The sequence below is a fragment of the Cucumis sativus genome, chromosome 2, assembly GCF_000004075.3.
Source record: "Cucumis sativus cultivar 9930 chromosome 2, Cucumber_9930_V3, whole genome shotgun sequence".
Classification (NCBI taxonomy): Eukaryota; Viridiplantae; Streptophyta; class Magnoliopsida; order Cucurbitales; family Cucurbitaceae; genus Cucumis; species Cucumis sativus.
This window is the reverse complement of record NC_026656.2, coordinates 12887099-12907394: the sequence shown is the minus strand read 5'-3', so window position 1 is coordinate 12907394 and position 20296 is coordinate 12887099. Positions and strand designations below refer to the sequence as shown.

At 34.2% G+C, this 20296-nt stretch overlaps 2 protein-coding genes and 1 long non-coding RNA gene across 3 annotated transcripts; 2 read left to right on the top strand and 1 right to left on the bottom strand.

The window, feature by feature from the left end:
* Positions 1 to 866: 866 nt before the first annotated feature.
* On the top strand, positions 867 to 15191 carry LOC105434609. Its single transcript, XR_004214497.1, has 3 exons — positions 867 to 1170; positions 1298 to 1383; positions 14654 to 15191. It is a non-coding gene; the product is annotated as an uncharacterized LOC105434609 (long non-coding RNA).
* Positions 9057 to 9876, bottom strand: LOC101210699 (auxin-responsive protein SAUR23). Its single transcript, XM_004146958.3, has one exon. It carries the CDS (start codon positions 9676 to 9678, stop codon positions 9385 to 9387), a length of 294 nt encoding a protein of 97 aa, XP_004147006.1. The 5' UTR covers positions 9679 to 9876; the 3' UTR covers positions 9057 to 9384.
* Positions 15192 to 17248: 2057 nt separating the features above from the next.
* On the top strand, positions 17249 to 19714 carry LOC101223207 (pentatricopeptide repeat-containing protein At5g04780, mitochondrial). The gene is made up of 3 exons (XM_031880858.1): positions 17249 to 18344; positions 18912 to 19022; positions 19605 to 19714. The coding sequence occupies exons 1-3, from the start codon at positions 17249 to 17251 to the stop codon at positions 19712 to 19714; spliced, it is 1317 nt and encodes a 438-aa protein (XP_031736718.1).
* Positions 19715 to 20296: the final 582 nt, after the last annotated feature.

Below are 20296 nucleotides of genomic sequence, written 5' to 3'. Positions count from 1 at the left end.
GTTGAAATACCTTCCATTCATTTGACCAATTGAATTCTAGCTGCTCTACTTAATTAAAAAAACTCAAGATTTTGGTATTGGAATCTTCAAGGAAATTGACAAAATGCTTTCTTTCACAATATCAACAACAACAAGAAAAAAAAACACCCTCCCCTCCAAATTCTATGAAAATGATATCATATAACAAAATAATAATAATAATAACAATAACAATGATTAATGATTACAGTATTATTATCTGTTGAACATAATTTAATAGGCATATAAAAAGATAGGTAGTTCGGACGTCTCTAACTTCACTTATGTTAACAAAAATTTATGTAGTATGACTTAATATTTGCGATGAATTTTTATTTTTTAAGAAAGAAAAGGTAGTTGTTTTGAAATTTTAAATCATTCAAATTAATACTTAATTATTTTTACCTTTTCTAAACAATTCTTTTCATTCTTTAAATAAAGTCTATTCATATATATTCTTACGACACATTTAGTACAACGTTCAAACCTCCTAAACGACGTTGCTATGAGTTTCTCTCGAGCCTCCTTCTTTATTGTAGAGATTAAGGAAAGAGCAAACATTTATCTTTCTCCATTTTTCTCATATTTATCATAATTAGAATACTCTAATGTATTATATATACGTAAGACTTTGAGAGATCGTGAGTATTCAATTATTTATACTCGGCCTCTGTCTTTTTGGTTCTCATCCTAGAAAAAGATATTTTGTTGCAAAATACAAAATCTTTACATATATGAATTTGATGAGTATTGATAATGAAATGAAATGGGCATTATTTTGTTGTTGTTATGAGATATCCGTTTATTAAAATATGATATCAACGTCAGAGGATTATATACCAATATTTTAAATCATTAGATATCGCAAATTATCGTATAATCCAAATTCAAACAGCTAGAACTCGACGTAAATCGTATGCCCAAAATCATAATCCATATCTGTTCAAATTCGATTCGATCCAATTCAATTGAATTCAATACTTGGCAACAAACTCACATGCAATAATCTGTTCAATACAGTTCGAATTTATCATCAATTTGTACGTCTAGAGTCTGCCACGACGCCATTGTCTTCCAGATTCGACAAGACATTAATCTACAATAACTTCCCGCGTCATTTGGTAGAATTGTACTGATCTCTCTGAAGTAAAGGTACGAAAAATGTTCATACAACGATTGTAATTAATGAAATCCAAAATCGGTGCATAATTTCCCATGTGTTAAGGTTCAATACTTGATAGATAGATACCTAAGATACAAACAATATTTTTATTTTCAGTTTTCTTTACCGATACATTTTGGGGATCGATATCTGGTTGAAGCAAGAGAAGGAAAAAATACATTACTCTGATGAGTCTACATTGAGTGAGTATTGCTAATCTGTATTGTGAAATGATTGAAGTTTTGATTTATTGATTGGATGTAGAGTAGTAGACGGCTAATTTGTATTGTGAAATGATTGCGTATGATTATTTTATTTTGTTTTTGTTGGTGATAAGATTTAAGTTTAGACTTCTTGATTAGATGTGGTTGAATCTACTTTGGGCATCTGCCATACCAGATGATATGGTTGGAGTCGAGTGTTTTTTTTAAGGGAAATGTGTTGGATATGATAGAAACTGTGATAGTGATGGAATTCATTTTCCTTCCTACACTTGTAAGAAAAGAGAAATGTGTCTGTCGCAACAGTGACAAACTTCATTATGATGCAGATCGATTTGATTTCCCTCGCACAAGTTGTGTGCGGGACTTGCAGAATTATAGCGTGAAAAAAGGAAGAAAACTTGTTTGGTTATGTTAGATTAGATAGCATGTAGGCACACAGAGAGTTTATTGTTTGAAGTCGACAAGTTAAGTTGATAAACCTTGGTTTCTGATCTAGGTTGTTATGGTTTTCTATCTCTAACTTAGCTAATATAATTTTTTGCCTCTCCCTCTTGAACATCAGTGGACGAAATCCACATTTTCTTTGATAATCTCTTGCTGAAACAGCATTTTTCCATGTCAGTACTCAATATTGCACAATAGAGGAAATTTTTTTGACAAGGACTTTGATGGTATCCTGAGAAGGAATATAGAAATGTACGGAATTCATGAGTTGAAGGGGGGAAGTTTTCTCTAGGAAAAATGTTATATTGTTGCTCTCTAACTGCAACTTATATGTGTTGTAGGCATTTCAGGTAGAACAACACACACACACACATTAATACTACTTTCACTGAGAAAAAAAGAGTATGAAAGAGGACAAGGCCATTCACAAAAAATCAAGTTCACAAAATTTACTTCCTTCCCAATCCCAATACTTTGGAATCCTACTCTGATTTCTAGAAACAAAAAATTAAAGTTGGAATAACTGCGTGGAGGGGTGGATCTTTTACTTTTTCTCTTCATCTCATGATATATTCAACTAAGAAGTAATATCAATGCTCGGAGATTTGTTGCACCATAAATTGGATGGTTTAATCCAAAATCTTCCTCAGCCCTTACTTAATAAATGATTTGGCGTGGGAGTAAGTTACTAGAACTGGATATGACCTTTGGGGTTCTGAGTACAAGCATTGTGCAGGTTGAGAATTGTTTGGTGTTAAGAAGAATTGTACGAAAACATATTCGATCTTCAAACTTGCTTGAATTGAGAGCAGACCAAGCACATCTAGGTGATAGCGTTCTTGATATTGATTTGAATTAGAAAACTTAAGTACTTCGATAGAATTTTCTCTCTGGTAGCAAAGACCCACTTGTTTGAATGGAATATAATATAGTTGAAAACAAATGGTCAAGGAAAATGGAAAACCAAATGTTGTGGCCAAGAAAATAGATAGACCAAAATGAAGACCACTTGATGAGAAACTTTTGATCACTTGTTCTGCATCATTGGTCCAATGCAATAGCTAAGAAATTAGACCACCAAAGTATTTTGGTATGTACATTGATACTCGACTATGTGTCAAATTTTCTTGGTTCTCATTTAGGGACTTCAAAGCATTCCTAATTGACTGTTTCATAATTTCATTATAATATCACCGCACAACTTTACTTGTTTGTTTTCCTTAATGCACCATCAAACAGGAATTTGCGAATTTTATATGAATTTTCTACCATAAACAACAGCCGTATCTTGATGTAGAAAACACTGTATTCAACCTCCTCAAGGGTTATTGAAGCGTGCACCTTTTCGATGTTTTCACATTAGTAGGATTAAAATAATCCAGAACTCGAGAATGGTAATTTTTCAAAAAGCATTAGTCATGGAAAAGGGCATTCTGCATATTATTTAATTGCTGAAGAAGTGCTTGATTCCTACACAGTTTTTTATTCTTCTTAAAAGAATCTAATTTATGGAAACATTGTAGGTCAGCTTTCAAGTGAACTTCACATAGGCTTGCTCCAAATATTATATATATATATATATATATATATATATATATATTATAACATAACAAGGAACAATTCCACATTCTACATCATGTAAATTTTTCTCTACTTAAGAGTACAATCTTATCTCTTTCGCGGTGTTTGAAAGCAAATAGTTTATTATTATAGTTCTAAGTTATTATAACCGGAGTACACTATTGGGGTTGTAGATTATTTTAGTTTGTGTTGGGGTTGTAGATTATTTTAGTATGAGTTATAATAGTATGTGTTTGAGATGTAAACTATTTTAGTTTAAGAAGGGAAATAGTAAATACCGTAGCAAATAATAAAAAAGATGAAATTAAAATAGTAAAAATTGTAGCAAATATAAATACGGTAGCAAATAAGAGTTTTGAAATAGTGTTCACCGTAGCTAATTGGAGGCTTTTAAATAGTATTTACTATAGCAAGAGGAAGTTAATCTTAGTATTTTATATTAATTCAATTTGTTTTGGGACTCCAATAGCTGCATTGATGTGTTGCCACTAAGACTTGCCTGCCAAGTTTGATTTTGTTCATGTACTTAGCCAGATGGTTTAAATTTTTTAATTAGATAAATTTTCAATTCCTTTTAGACAGAAAAATATATAGTGTTTAATGAGTCTGCTTCCCTGTTATATGTTGGCATAGCACAAAGTGAGGGGAGTGATATACATGTCTCAGGCATGTCTCTAACAAAAGTGATGGCTATTGCCTAAGTTATGTGATTAACATAACAAACGAAGTTTCACTAAGCCACAATTTTCCATGCAAATGGGTCCTCTATGGGCTAGTTTTGCCAAAAAGTTCGGTGATTTGATTTCCCAGTATTATTTCCTCAGTAGGTGAAGATTAATATCTGCAACACAGGATAATACAATACAGTAGAGTTCACAAGCACTTGCCTACTAGTTGGCCCCATTCAAACACATCCTACCCAGATCACCCTTTTTCATCTATATATAGACACGGTTTTAATTCCCAAGCAACCCAGATCTCAAACTTTCAACCACCTGCCACGCATTCTCACTCTAGCTCTTGTGCGACTTCAAGTTTCTTCGACTAAATATTCTTTGACTTCCTTTTGTGAAGAATAAAACTACAGGTTTTTATTTGGTGAATATTGTAAATTGCTGTGCGAAGTCTTTGGCTATCTTCACAAACAACAAACCAGAGTCACAGATTTTCATTAGTTTGCAAAGATAACTTTTCAGGAGTACAGTGTCTTTTCTTACATGAAAATTATTAATATTATTTGACCAATTTCGATAAAAGTTAAGTTTAAAGTTTGAAGGACTAAATTTAAGATTTATTAAAAATACAGAGACTAAAATTAGACAATTGAAAGTACATGGACCAAAATTGAGAGAAACTCAAAGCACAGGGTCGATTGTATTTGAATCTGTTTTCATTGATCTCATCCCCCAATCGAAAGAGTTTTGAAGATATATGTGGTTGACACAAACTTTGTAGACTACTGATACCATTCTTATATACACTTTGGAGGGAGTGATAAAAAATGACATCCCAAATGATGTATACAGAACTAGATAATTCATTCCATGCAAGTTTTTGTCTTGTTTTTCTTCTTTTGCATGTTTTTCTGTTAACATAAAAGTATAGCCATTATACTTACATCGTGTTATTTTGAAAAATAGAAGCATCGATGATCTTCATTTTTAAAGTGACACCTGAATGGCCTATAAGACACTAGACATTGCCTAAGGTTCGGTCGGACGAACCTAGTAAATCTTTCATTAACATTAACCTTTTCCATATAAACTTTTCTTTTGACATTGATCTTTTTTTTAATCACTCATAAAAGATTCAGGATTTATGACGCATAAATTGCCAAATTCAAGTACATAGAAGTGCTAAATTTTATTAAAAAATGATTGTATAGTCATTTTTATAGTTCTAACTTCTAGGATTGCCTGGAAGGTATTACTATTCAAGTAAAAGACAATGAAAGAGTTTGGAAGATTGATCCTTTTGCTTTCCGTCAAGTGCTTGGCCAAGGAGATTAGTACGCTTATTTGGATTTTTCTAGACAAAGGTCTAAATACAGCAGAAAAACTCAAACAGAAAATTGGCTGCTTTGCAACCTTTGATTTGCTTCTTGTTAGACATCCAACCCGTAATCGCAACGACCCAATTGCAAGAGCGTTTGAATGGAAATGAGGTTCAAAATCATATCTTTTATCAGTGTCTTTATGAGAAAGAGAAGACGAGCATGTGTATATGGTCTTCGACTTCATGCCTGCCAATGGAGAGCAACTGCTGGGCTTACCTTTTGGGGATAGGCAAAATTTTTGCTGATTATTGGGTCCTGTTTCTTCCCTGAACCATTGCCGCCAAAGCTTTGTTCGAAACTGTGGATTGGAAGACTTTATTGAGTTCCTCTGAGCAAAGGTTTGCATTGGCAAGATAGTCTTGAAGTAGCTGGTTGCCTCTTCTTGGTGTTCGCTTTCTCCTTTCATTTTGAAGATTTTGGTGTGCAAGACTTCAGTTTCAAGTGGGCTCTTTTTGAGAAAGCGTTTAAGTTTTTCTTTGTATCTAGCTTTCTTCGAATTTCGTTTGCTTTGATTAACTCATTGTTTTTATGCTTGAGATTGTTATTTTTGTTCTAGCTAGTTATTTTTCCGTAGTCTTTTTTGTTCTTAGTATAATACTCTAGCATTAGTCTCTATTATTATTATTAATAAAGAGGGTCGTTTCCGTTTAAAGAAAAAGAAAGTGAGGATTAGCGAAGGAATATCAATATAGGAGTTCGAGGGAACCTACTTGATTAAAGGATCACATGGGGTTGCCAAACTGGTTGTAACATACTCGTTTTTCTCAGCCCAACTTCTGATCGGATAAGCCCTGCTTGGTTCAATTGAAGGACGGACATTAGAGTTGACCAAGTGTTCAAGGAGAACCGAAAACCAAATACTGTGACCGAGAAAATAGACCAAAGGAAATAACTACCATGTGATGAGATACCTCCAAACACAGGTTAATGCATAATTGATTCAGTGAAATAACTACCAAAAAAACTGAATTTCGGTTCGGGCATAATGTACTCGACAACGTACAACAAATTGTTCTAGGTCGTAAAGGCATTTCAAATCCTCATTGATTTTTCCATTAGTAACATTATCACCGCTTTACTGGTTCGTATCTATTGATGCTCCACGAGACAGGAAGTTATGTCTTCTACACAAACTGTCTACCATAAAGCAACAATTTATCTTTGGTTTATCAAGACTGTACCAAACCCTGAGAGCTAAACCTCGAGAGTTATCTAGCACTATGTTGATGTAATTATATTGTTAAGTTAGTCCAGAGCTGGTGAATGGTATGGTATTCTTTCAAAAAGCATTAGTCTTGTAAATTAGTAGTCTGCATCTTAGTTAATTGTTGAAGAAAAGATGTTTCATTCCTACGTAGATGCTTAATTGATTCTAAAAGTATCTTGTATAATATGCCAATAGGCAATATGGGCTCATTTTGAGAAAACAATGTAGGTCACCTTTCACGTGAACTTCACAGACTTGTTTGGAACACACTATAAATAAACAAACAAAAAAAAAAAAAGAAGGGGAAAAAAGGAGGTAGGATCTCACAATTTGGATCAAGAACAGTTGATTTTTCTCTATTTATGACTGTGATCTCACCTTATTGTCTCATTTAGGTTCATCATTTGTGGGACTCCAATAGCTGTACTGATATATATATATATTATCACAAAGGCTTAGCTGCCAAGTTTGGTCTTGTCTATTTTTACCCAGATGGTTTAGGTTCTTAAATTAGATTGATATTCAATACATTCAGTCAGAAAAAATCTATGCCATTAAATGGCGTGTTCATGTTGTATGTTGACTCGGTAAAAAATAAGGGGAAGCGTTTAGATGTTTTAGGCATGTCTCTAACAAAAGTGATCAACTACTTGCTTATGCTCTGTGCTTAGCAAGATTAAAAAGTTTTTAACTGGCCACAATTTTCAGCTCAAATGGGTGGCTGATTTTCCCAAAGAGTTAGGTGACTTTGTTTACCCAATACTATATCCCGAGTATCTGAAGATTATGGTCTAGGAGACAGGACCATGTGAAACAGTAGACATCACTAGCAACTGCTTTCTAGTAGGACCCATCCAGAGATTTCTATCCACCTATTTCTTAGAGAACTATTGGCTACATCATCACTTTTCTTCTATATATACATAATTACATACTTGTTTCAAGTCCCAAGCAACTCGGATCTCAAAAATTCAGCCACCCGCCAAGCTTTCTCATTCTCTCAATTGCAACTGTAGGACTTCAAGTTTCTTCAGTTCTTAATTTATTGATTTCTTGTTCTCAATTTCAAAACCATGGGTTTTCGTGTCGCAAAAATTGTAAATGCTGTGCATAATATAGGTCTTTCTTCTCTTGCAACAAACCAAGAACCATCAATTGTTCGCAAAGGTTATTGTGCCGTTTATGTTGGAGAGAGCCAAAGGAAGCGGTTTGTGATTCCAATATCTTACTTGAATCGGCCATTTTTCAAAGATTTGCTCTGTCAAGCTGAAGAAGAATTTGGTTACAATCACCCCACGGGAGGTCTCACCATTCCCTGCAGTGATGATACATTCATCGGTCTCATCTCTCATTTGCATTAGTTGCGAAGCAAATACTATTTTTGTTAGCCCACAATCTTGTAGATCAGATTGTATCACTTTTATGTACATTTTTTTGAGGGAGAGCTAAATTGCCTCCCCAAATGATGTATACTAGATTAGATACACAAATGTTTTTCGTTCTTTTGAACTCCTCTGCATATATATATATTTTTCTGAAAGGAAATATATATTTTTTATAGATGGAATGAGAAGAGATAAAGCTCAAAAGGTACCTGAGGTTGAAAAGCATAAAGCTGGTATAACCAAATTACAAAGGCAGAATGAAAACCTTTTAATTAAGGCCTAGAACTTGGAACGAATAACCTGGATAATATATAGAAAGTGAGCAAAAATCTTTTGTACTCCCTACATAGGTCCCTTTGTATCTTTTTTTCTTTTGCTATTGATTCTTTTAATTGTCTTTGTCAGAAAAACTTCAGTTTCATAATTCTTCAAATCACCAACATCAAGTAGTCAAATAACTATCTATAAGACTGGTATCTTTATATTTGTTTGTAAATGTAATTAAATCTATTTTGAGCAACCACCATGCCAGTGGAAATGGATGGAGCTGCAATACATTTTTTTTAAGTGAAATGAGTTGGATGGAAGGGTAATGATAATATATCCTGTTTCTCTTGAACTCTTGTACCAAAAGATATATAAACGCACACATATATGTATATCAAACATATATGCATGTACATACATGTGTGTGTGTTTCTATATGTATTACAATTTCATGGAGAATACTGCAAAGCACATTAATAATGGAGATCAATTGACTTTCCTCACATAAACATACACAAGATTTTCACAGTTTGTATGTCAGAAAAATCCTATTTGGTTAGATCCTATAACAGATTAGATACAATGCCTGCACATAAAGAGAGTTAAGTGCTTTAAGATAAAAAAATTTAGTCAATAAGCTTTAGTTTCTGGGGAGGGACACTTTAAAGTTCTATTTCTATTTGATAAGAGAGGCTAGCTCTCACCCTTCTTGAATACCAGAGGGCAACACTAGCCTCTCTCTTTTTTTCCCTCCTTTACACTAAATATCTTCTTTTCGATCGATTCATTCTGAAATTCCTATCCTACTCAAGATTCATTCGCGTAATTGCATGCAAAAAAGAAAGTGAAAATTTTGATGGGGCGCAGTTTTCTCTTAGAAATAACTAGTCATTTTACTGATCAGTGTCCACTCTTCCTGTACAGTCATTTTTATGTACTTCCTATACATATGCATTGATATTCTACTACAACTAGGAGAAACTGAAAAAGAATAACAAAATTGGCAAAACTGTGTGGAGATGGTTGATCTTTTATCTCTCTCATGATGTATGCAACCTAGACGTGAGATCAATGAAGGTCTCTTCTCTGCAGGGAATTGTCAGGCCACCCATTGGATGGTTGAATCCAAACTCCTCCTCGGCCCTTTTCAGTAGGTTTAGAAAAGAAGGATGGTTTAAGAATGAAATTGGAACCACAAATCTCTTTGTTTGGATTTCCCCTACATAGACTGCAATATGTCCTTTGGGAATATCAGATTTAACTTTAGTAGAAACACCCTGTATTTTGAGAATTTGTTTAGTGTGAAGAAGAATTGAAGGCAAACGGATTCCCATCTTTAAATCTTCCTGAAGTGAAAGAAGAGCAAGCAACTGTTGGTCGTTGTGCCCTCAGTGTCGATCTTGAAGTAGAAATCTGCAATACTTGGATGAAATCTCTCTGCAGTTTGAGTTGGAAGATAGTTGTTCATTTAATTTGAATGTATATATAGGTGAGGAAAAGGAGGTGTGAACAAAAGAATTTAGATGTAGGTGTCTGCATGGTCCTACATCATCAAGGCTCACATGGGGTTGCAAAATTGGTTGAAACAGACTCGTTTTCTCATCTGGCCCAACTTCTGATGGTACACATTCACTTGTTTCAGTGGGAAGATATTAAAGAAGAAAACAAGTGGTCAAGGAAAACCAAAAATCAAATGCTGTGACCAGGAAAATAAATAGACCAAACGTATTCAATGTAATGAGAAACTTCCAATCACAAGTTGCTGTATTGTTTGCCCAATGCAATAGTAACTAAGAAATAAGACAACCACAAAGTACACTTCATATTGTACACAAGGTACTCACAATTGGACAATAAATTGCTTTGGCTCTTGTATAGGCACGTAGGTAGGTTCCTCCTTGTTAACTTCTTCTTTAGTGCTATTATGGTAACTTTTCTGGTTTGTTGTATCCATCAATGCCCCCGAGTAACAGGAAACTGAATTTTTCCACATGATCTACAAACACTGTCTTCATCCTCAAGAGTTATTGGAGTAAGCCTGCAGCATGTTTTATGTTTTCATATTGTTTAGTTAGTCCAGAACTTAAGAATGATAATCTTTTGAAAAGTACTAGTTTATGAAATGGGTAACCTATATTTTTAGTTATCAACTAAAAGTTACTTATTTTTTCCTTATAAGGATCTCATTAAATGTTCCGAACTCCACATCCACTCATTGTGAGAGAACGTTGTTGGTCAGCTTTCATGTGAACTTTCACATAGGCTAGTTTGGAATCCAAAATGAAAAATTTAAGAAAAAAAGGCTAACCTCTCAATCTGCATCAGGTAAATTCTCTCCATATCTAGCTATTTTATAACCATCTTAAGTCTCATCATATTTTTGGCTTGTTGATTGGTTTGTGAGACTCCAAGAGCTGTAATAATGTCATCAGAGGTTAGCTGCCAACTTTGGTTTTGTTCATATCTTTGAGTCACTTGGTTTAGATTTTTTAATTAGATAGGCTTTCCTTCTGTTTAGACATAAAAATGTATTCCATTAAATGAATGTTTCCCTGCTATAAGTTGGCATGTCAAAGAATTAGGGGAACGGTTTGGATGTCTGATGCATTTCTCTAACAAATGTAAATGACCGATTCCTTGTGCAACCTGCTTAACAAAACTAATGAGTTTTCACTAAGTCACACTTTTCAGCTCAGATGGGTCCTCTATTGGCTGGGTTTCCCAAGTAGTTAGGTGACTTTGTTTTCCCGATATTATTTTCCAAGTAGTTGAAGATTATTATCTAGAGTACACTACCATGTGATACAGTATACTTCACAAGTACATGTCTCCTAATTGAGCCCATTCATAGATGTCTCACCTGCCACCACTCATTTCTTAGATCAAGCTAGTGGCCACGTCTGCTTTTTAATCTATATATACATGCTTATTCAATTTCCAAGCTACTCAAATCTCAAACTTCCAATTCACCACCAAATATTTTCCTCTGTTTCTCTCAAGCGATATTGTGCAACTTCTAGATTCTAAAATTCAAGACTCCAACTTCTTCTTGAGAGGGAAAAAAAACCATGGGTTTCCGTTTGGGAAGAATGGTAAATGTCATGCAAAATATTAGACTTTCTTCCCTAACAACACATCATGGATCGTCGGCAATCCGCAAAGGTTATTGTGCAGTCTATGTAGGGGAAAACCAGAAGAAGCGGTTTGTGATTCCTATCGCTTACTTGAACGAGCCATTTTTCAAGGACCTGCTAAGTCAAGTTGGAGAAGAATTTGGTTACAATCATCCCATGGGAGGTCTCACTATTCCTTGCAGCAATGATACATTCATGGATCTCATCTCTCGTCTGAATGAGTCATAAAAGAAAATTTATTTGTTAGATTAGTCTCTTGTAGATCAGACATTGTCATTCCATTGTACACTTTTTTGAGGGAGAGTCGAACTGCCTCCCCAGATGATGTACACAAAATTAAACAAGTTAATGCTAGAAAAAGAAGAGATTATTTCCTTGCAAATTTTTCTCTTTTCTTGTTTTTTCATTTTATGGATAATTATGCTCTTCCTGCCACATTGCTTAGTATTTACCAAGCTTCAGAGTATATGTACAAATAATAACTTACTTTATGTCATTCATTATGAGGAAAGAATGCTACTCCAAGTTTTCTGTCAATTTTTTCTATTTTCATGTTATATTTGACGATGTAGTTTAGTGAATGGTTTATTTCCAGTTCTTACTCTTCATCCACTCATTATTTTTTCTAAATATTTGAATCTGTAACAGAGATTTTGAGCAATCAAGAACCATTAAGTACTAGTTCCAATTTTTACATGGACTTTATTAGTTCCAGAGAATTATTGATCGCATCCCAAGTTTGATCATTTAACTGACACTATTCTTCCTCCCACACACCATTTGTTAAATTGGTGACATAATTATATGTACCATAACTCATCAAGTTAAGTTTTTGGGTCAATTAGAGCAAGGTCTTGTGTTGGAACGCTTGAAATCTCGTATACTCTTCAATTAATGTTGATTTCGATTTGTTGTGTCTTCAAAATTTCAATCCCACAAGTATGAGAGAGTGTTAAAGTGTTGATAAAATTAAATTTACCATAATCTATTCACTTAAGCTTTTGGATTAATTGGTCATTTAACACTTGACTCTATGATGATTGTCAAATACCGGATTATATCTAGAGTCAAGATCTAGAATAATCTAAATAGATTTTGAGCTAATTCTCATTTAATTATATATATTGATGAAAATATCTTGTATTAATTTAGTATTATAGTCAAGTCTAACATTGGAGGATAGCATGGTGGGACAAGATCCTGTGGCTGCAGTCACTTTGATTTTCTCTTTCATTTAATCACCCCTTTGTAGTTTGTACTAAGAGATACATTCATTATCATCGGAACCTTCCTTTGTCATTCAAGTAAACATGATTACATTAGTGGACAGGAATTTTAATTTTGGAGCTTTCAAGGATGTAAAAGCTATAAAGATCTTGTTGGACGCGGTAAAGGTAGGTAGAGGAGGTAGAGACACTGAAAAGAGTTCTGATAAAGAGCTTTGCCTTCAGCTGTTTGTTTTTGTTCCATCTATTGAAATGATTTATGGAGCACAAGACTTCATCAAAACGTGACATTTCTATCTAATCTTTCAAGCTTGTGAGGAACACAAGTTTATTACATGCATCTTCTGCTCAACTTCGAGAACATATTTCTCTTCACGAATTACTACATTTGAAAAGGGTAATATTCTCTCTGTAATACATATATGATGTCTAGCCCTTTGTTGATATATATCTCCTGGCCCAAGTAAGCTAAAATGTGTATCTTCATTTTCATGCTAAGCAGTTTTTTGTGGAAACATACTCGTATGATTCTGGAGGGCACTTGCAACGTGTTGTACTAACAGTTGAGTTTGCTATTAAATTAGTTCTAATTTTAAAACATCTTTTTAAGACCAAATTGTTTCTTGCAAGAATAGTTATAGATGTCTGAAGGCTTATCCACTATTCCAATGTTCATACATTTTATGATCAACAAAGGAGCCTTTCTATAAAGCGTTTGGTAAGTACCATTTTTTTATGCCCATGAGTGTTCAAGTCATCTTTTGTGCATCTTGACTAATCTCATAGGACAACATGCAAACTCACAAGATATTAAATCCTACATGGCTCTTTAGGCTCTTTAAACTAAATATGCATCACATCATTCCCAATCTTAATTAGCACGTTTAACAACATTTCAGTTTTTAGTCAATATCAGGAGCTATTCCTACCATTCCTTGTCTTAAATATCTTCATTTGAGCATAATTCCTAATCATTCTGAAAATTCTCTTCTTGGACTGACAACCATGGCTATTTTATTTCCTAAGCACATTCCCTATGAATCAGGAAATCCCCAAAGCCCACTTGTCAGTCTATGCAGGGTAGAAAGAAGATTTTTCAAATTCCTACACTAACCAGTAACCACCAATGCGAGTTCCTGTGGTCCTGATTTTCTGCATTTATTGTATTTCTGCTTCTTCTGCTTCTTTATTTAAGGTAGGAAAAAACAAAGAATGCGTGAGAGCTTTGTATATGTTTCAATCAACAGTAAAAAGAGTCGAAATCATCTAGCATTCATTTATGTTGTAATTTTCTTTCAAACCCACATGAGAGGGAATCTGCTTTCTGTTGGTTTTGTATGTAAATGTTATCCCATAGAATTGTCTCTTTTGCTTTCTTTGAATTTGCACCCACTCCGTCCTAGTTGCTTTCTTTGGACAACATTCACATATTTGGTCTCTCCCCACCCTCCCTAAGAGTCACCTAACTGTGCCTCTAAATTTAAGGTTCTCACCCTTCCAGCCGTCCCTTTCCAATCTTCTGCTGGTCCTCAAATTGGGTTATGGTTGATTCTGTAGGACATTTGTTTAGGACCAAACTGTGACAGTGTAACTTTCTTAGCCCTGAACCCAAACTGCAAGTTGGAAGACAGACCCATGTGAAGCCCTTGTGAACTATGCTAACCTGCCTCCTGCCTCTTCCTCTCTCCATTGCCTCAGAACTTTTATGATATTATTACACCATACTTGTCTTAAAACTTATTCTAAGATTGAAGACTATCCTCACAAATGAACAAGCACCACTTGACTTTGAAATTCTTATGAGGTGCACTTTATTGATATATGAAGTAAATTTTTATTTTTTTAAGCTTTTCTTAACCATACTTTTATATTCTCGTGATTTCTTTTATTTAGATGGGATATCGGTTCATTTTTGTACCATTCCTAAACTAATACAAACGTAAACTTAGTCTGCAGTTTCATTTAATTGTTACGAAAAATCCAACGTGGGAATCCACTTACAAAGTGCTATTCTCACCTAGGAAGTTCTTAAATGGTGCGTTTTGAGTGAAAGAAGGGGAATCTCAACATCATTGAAGGTTCCAAAAGGCTTCTTTGCAGGTAATGTGGTTTCAATATCATACTTAAAACAGCCTTCATTTTAGGATTTGCAAAACAGAGCTGAAGAAAAATTTGGCTTTGGTCATCCAATGGGGAGCCTAACTAATCCATGTAGAGAAGATATTTCCATTGAAATCACTTTTAGGCTTGGGAAGTAGAGTTTTTTAGCATTTGAAAATGAATGTAAACATGATTTTTTTTGTATAGTGGTGGACAATCTCTCCCTTCCCATTTTTGAGGCTTTTCTTTCATCTTTTAATCATCGTCTGAGGCAATAACTCTATGAGAGGGAAGTATACAATGATTTCTGGTTGGATTGGCTAAAAAAGATATTTTTCATAAAGTCGTTGTCATTAAACATTTTTAATAAAAACTATTTAAAATAAAGATACGTGTGTTTTTTATAATTTCTTTCTTAAATGTGTGTTTATATATACAAGTTTCTTTTGTTTGTTATATGATAAGAATGTTCTTATTAATGTTAAAGTACTATAAAGAGCAACTACAAAATACTTTGAATTAATAATTTAAAATAATAGTCACTAAAGTTGGTTGATTACAAAAAAAAAAAGTGAGGGTGGTCAATGGTGGTGGTGGTTAGAGTTTCTGGTGATGGTAGTTGAACGTGGTTGGGGACGATGGTGGTCACGCAATAGTAGAGAGCAATGGTAGCCAACAACATAATAGAACTGAGGTAGATGACTTTTGAGACGTTTTGGTAATTTTAAGGACTATTCAAATTAGGGAGAGATTAACTTCTAAACATTTAAAAATAGTTTTTTCTAAAAGTTGATTTCAAGTGTATCATAAACCAACTTATTATACAAACTCATTTTTCTAAAGTTCTATTTTTGAGTTGTTGAACACTTCAAAATTTTCTAAAATGACTTTTCATGTATTTTTCATTTAACATTAAACACTTGAAAAGTATGCCAAGCACTTTTACTGGAAAAATATGTTTTACTTTGTTTAGAGTTTTGTTTTTATTTGATATTTAAGTTTTAAAATGTTACACTCTTGGTCATTAGGTTAAATTTGGCTTCAATTTAGTCCATGAGTTTTAAAATGTTATAATTTTGTTATTTATACTTAGTTTTGTTTCAAGTCGGCCTCTACGTTTCGATGTTTATTTTTTTAACCTAGTTTTTTTTACTAAATACTAACACTTGCTTTAGTTTTAAATAATTATATAGTGATTTTTTTTTTTTTGAAACTGCACGAGTCTTACCCTATTTGTTTCTTTAGTCAAACAATTAAAATGATGAAAAACCAAACCATTTGACATAATAACACGAATCTTATCTACTTTTTAAAATCACAAGTATAATTTGAGATCGAGAAATTCATTGTAGGCTATAGACCTTAAATTTAAGCCAACTATATTTGGTTTTGTTAAGTGCAATTTAATTGTTAAAAAATCATAGTATTTTAATATATTTCAAAATAATGTCGTCATCTGCCACAAGGATTTTAAAATTTTCAAAACCATTCTCAATAGTTCAAATAATAATATGAATAACAGGATTCCATTTGGATTTGGAGATCTAATTAATACTCTCAAGCTTATACCATCTTTTTCTTTAGGAAAAACCAATTACTTCTTAAATTTTGTCTCCAGTTTCTATTATAATGTATATATTTCGAAACATTATATTTTAGCTTTAAGTTTTAAGTTTGTTCTCAACAAAGTTCTTAGAATTTAAAGTTTGAGATATAAATTTTGTCTCTATTTGATCTTGAGGTTCTTCAATCTCTGACCAAATACTCATTTTTCTTCGTTCCTTAACTAAAATTAATTATAAAGTAAAATTATAAAGTTAATTTTAATAATAATGAAAAAAAATAGTAAATATCTAATTATATATAATTCTTTTAAATTAATTAATAGATTCATTATTTTTTTTGTAATTTGATGTTTTTCAAATATTAAAAATTGATGCTTATTCCAAAAAAATTATTTCCACTAAATTTAGGGGCAAAAGAAAATCAATAAACTTAAGTACTTTGAAACCTGAATTTGTCGTTATTTCTTTAACTGTGGCTTCTCAACTGTCACAACGATATCGACCAAATGACGAAAGTACCCCTGAAATATGAAAGTAAAAAAGACTTCCAAATGCTCTTTCCTTCTGTTGCTTCATCCATTCTTTTGTTTGATGTCTATACGAAGTCTTGATTCCTTCGCCAGTTTCTTCCACCATTCTTCTCAATTCAAAAATCTCAAAACCATTAAGAAGATTCACGCTCATTTGCTTAGAACCCACTTCCAATTTTTCTCCCCGAATCTTCACTCTAAGCTTATACTATCCTACTCCCAAATCATCCCCAATTTTGATGCGAAAAGCTTAAACGGCATCTTCCAATGCATCATCCCCAGAACTTCTTTAACCTTTAATGTAATGATTTCTGACTTTTCTCGACATGGGTTTCAAGATTTTGCGTTAATGGGGTTCTCTTTCATGCATTCTAATGGGGTTCCTATTGACACGTATGCCCTTTGCAGCTCTTTGAATGGTTGTTCTTTTGTTCAGAATGTGGTGTATGGAAAACAAATTCACGCATTCGTGGGGAAATCAGGTTGGTTGTGTAGTGTTTTTGTTGGGAGTGCGATTGTTGATATGTATGCAAAAAATTCTTTGATTTATGATGCCGTTGAAGTGTTTGATGAAATGCCCATGAAGAATACTGTGTGCGCAAATGCATTGCTGGCTGGGTATGGCGAGGCTAGGATGTGGGTTGAAGGACTTGAATTGCTACGGAAGATGCAGGGTCTGGATTTGAAGTATGACCAGTTCACTCTGTCTGCTTCTTTACGAGCATGCACTGGTTTATCTGCAATTGCACTAGGTAAGCAAGTGCATGCTTATATACTGCGAACGGTTTATGATATTACAAGTGATGTTCATTTGCAAAGCACATTAGTTGAAATGTATGGGAAGAATGGGATGGTGGAAAAAGCATGGAATGTATTCAAGTTTGCAGGACTTGGACGCCAAGAAGATGGGAAAAGGGATATTATAATGTGGACTTCTATGCTTAGTGTATATGGTAGAAATGGGTGTTACAAAAGAGTAATTGAACTGTACAACCAGATGTTGATGGAAGGGATCAAACCAGATAGGGTGGCTTTTGTGACAGTCATATCAGCTTGTGGTCATACTGGCGAGGTGAATCTTGGAGTCCAGTATTTTGACTCCATGCAGAGTGATTTTGGGTTGGAACCTGGTCAAGAGCACTACAGTTGTTTGGCTGACTTGCTCTGTAGAGCTGGGGAATTGGAAAAGGCATGGAAGCTCGTAAATGATATCAAAAGTCGGGATTACAATGTTTCCCTGTGGGGAGCTTTACTCCGTGCTTGCTTGGAACAGGGAAATATTAAGTTGGGCAATTTGGCAGCTCGTAGGGCACTTGAATTGGATCCTCAGAATACTGGGATATTAGTTATGCTATCGAATCTATATGCTGGTTTTGGCTTGTGGAACGAGATAGAGCATTTGAGGGAATCTGTGAGAAAGGAAGGGCTGTATAAAGATGTTGCATGTAGCTGGATAGAGATCACAAGTTGAGCACTACTCAAATAACCTTGTGTAAAAGTTAAACGGCTCAAGTTGACATTTACGAGGAAATTGTTTATTTTGAGGTGCTATGATGAAATGGTTTCATTGATCATAAGAGCGTAGTTTGTATCATAGTTATATCCAGTATTACTACTCAGTTTTATGTAAATCACATAAAGGCAGTTCTAAACATCAATGAACAAAATAAGAAGGTGAAAGTACAAGTCCTCAGATTATCCGTGAGGTCTAGGGATCTTCCTCTACTTAGTTCAGTACTTGTATAGCTCTTCCCACCGCTTACATCATCTACTTTATACTTTTTTGTAACTACCTTAATCGATGAGTCCTACTTTTTTTATGCACAAAGGTGCCTTTTCTCAGTTATTTTAACTGACTAGTCAAACACATTCCCTCCTTTTTTCCTCCTAAAGTACGTATTTTTGTGGGTGGTTAGCCAATTCGAGCATCAAGTTACCTGCTTCCATCGCTTTCCTCTTCCCCATCCTTGCACATCTTGCTATCTGTAGTTTTGCGTTTTAACTTTTACCAGGCAACAAGGCAAATAATGAGACTGTTATAACAATTTTGGCTCGGTTAGAAGATGATGTGAAAACAACAAAAGATCATTGCCAACAAAGATTATATCCCAGGCGAGGTACAGGTACTCGTGAATTTCTTTTTAGATAATTCATACAGCTTGCAGCATTGACAATAGGACAGGTTGAATTTTTCCCTTTCATTAATAGCAGTTGTATTTTTCCACTTTGAGATCCTAATGACATGCACTCCTAACAAATGTTTGTACGGATTCATTTCGGCTGAGCAAATGGCTGGTTCCTTCAGTCTAATCCCCTTCTCAGTTCTCATCCATTGATATCACTGCCAAAACCTTTCCTCATCAAGATGATGTCTGCTTGAAAGAGCTTCACATCTTTGTTGACGTTTTCCTTTGAACAAACATTTGAATAATCCATATATTTTTAGTTTCACCTGATGCTCTTCAGGAATTGTATTCATTCATTTACTTATTTAGATTTTTTGCGTCATTGATCAGACTCAATTTGTCTCAGTTTCTTCTGTTGACAGAGGATAAAACGTTAGAACTTGTCATTGAATTTATTTTTCATTTTAAGTTCTCTATCTCACTAGTTTACCAAATGGCTGAATAAATCTTATCGGCTAGGATATTCTTAAGATGATGTGATACTTGATGCTTCTAACGTTCTAAAACCCTATTTCTAAGATGGTCTCCTCGTCAAAGCTATACTTTATAGATTCAAGTTGCTTCGTGCATTCTCAGCCTTAACAGAGGTCTTCCCTTCCAACATCCACAAGTTTCACTTCACAGATTAAAGAAAGTATTGGCCTATTCATTTTCCGTGGCAGTTTGATGAGCCTGTTAACCATTCATATGTAATTTTAAGGTTGAAGAAATCAAGTGCTGAGATATTATGTGGGACTTGATAGGTTTTTGGTTTCTATAGATTAGAAAGCCATAGGAGAGAGACATATATATGTCCAGGCATCGTATAGTGCTGTTAACTTCCTGCCTTGCCCATCTTTCTCCTGAGACACTCGGCACTCTGAATCCAGAGGATGATAGCCATGCACATAGACACATATTGGCAACAATTTTAAGAAATGAATATATGAAATACAATGTCATTGGTGACAGTTTTCAACTTGTTTTGGTAGGATGTATGTATGAGTTGACAAGCCAGTGGTTACCCCTTCTTTAAAAAATAATATTATTTAATAAAAGCCAGTGGCTACTTGGCTCTATATTCAAATAACATGAATATCCGCGTGGATCTCATGGAGAAACCACGTGAGAAGCCATCCAACCCCATTTAGTGGAAAGTTGAACCAAAATGCTCAACGTGTTGCAGTATACAAGACCCTAGTTGTGCATTATTAAGGAATAAGAACTCACTC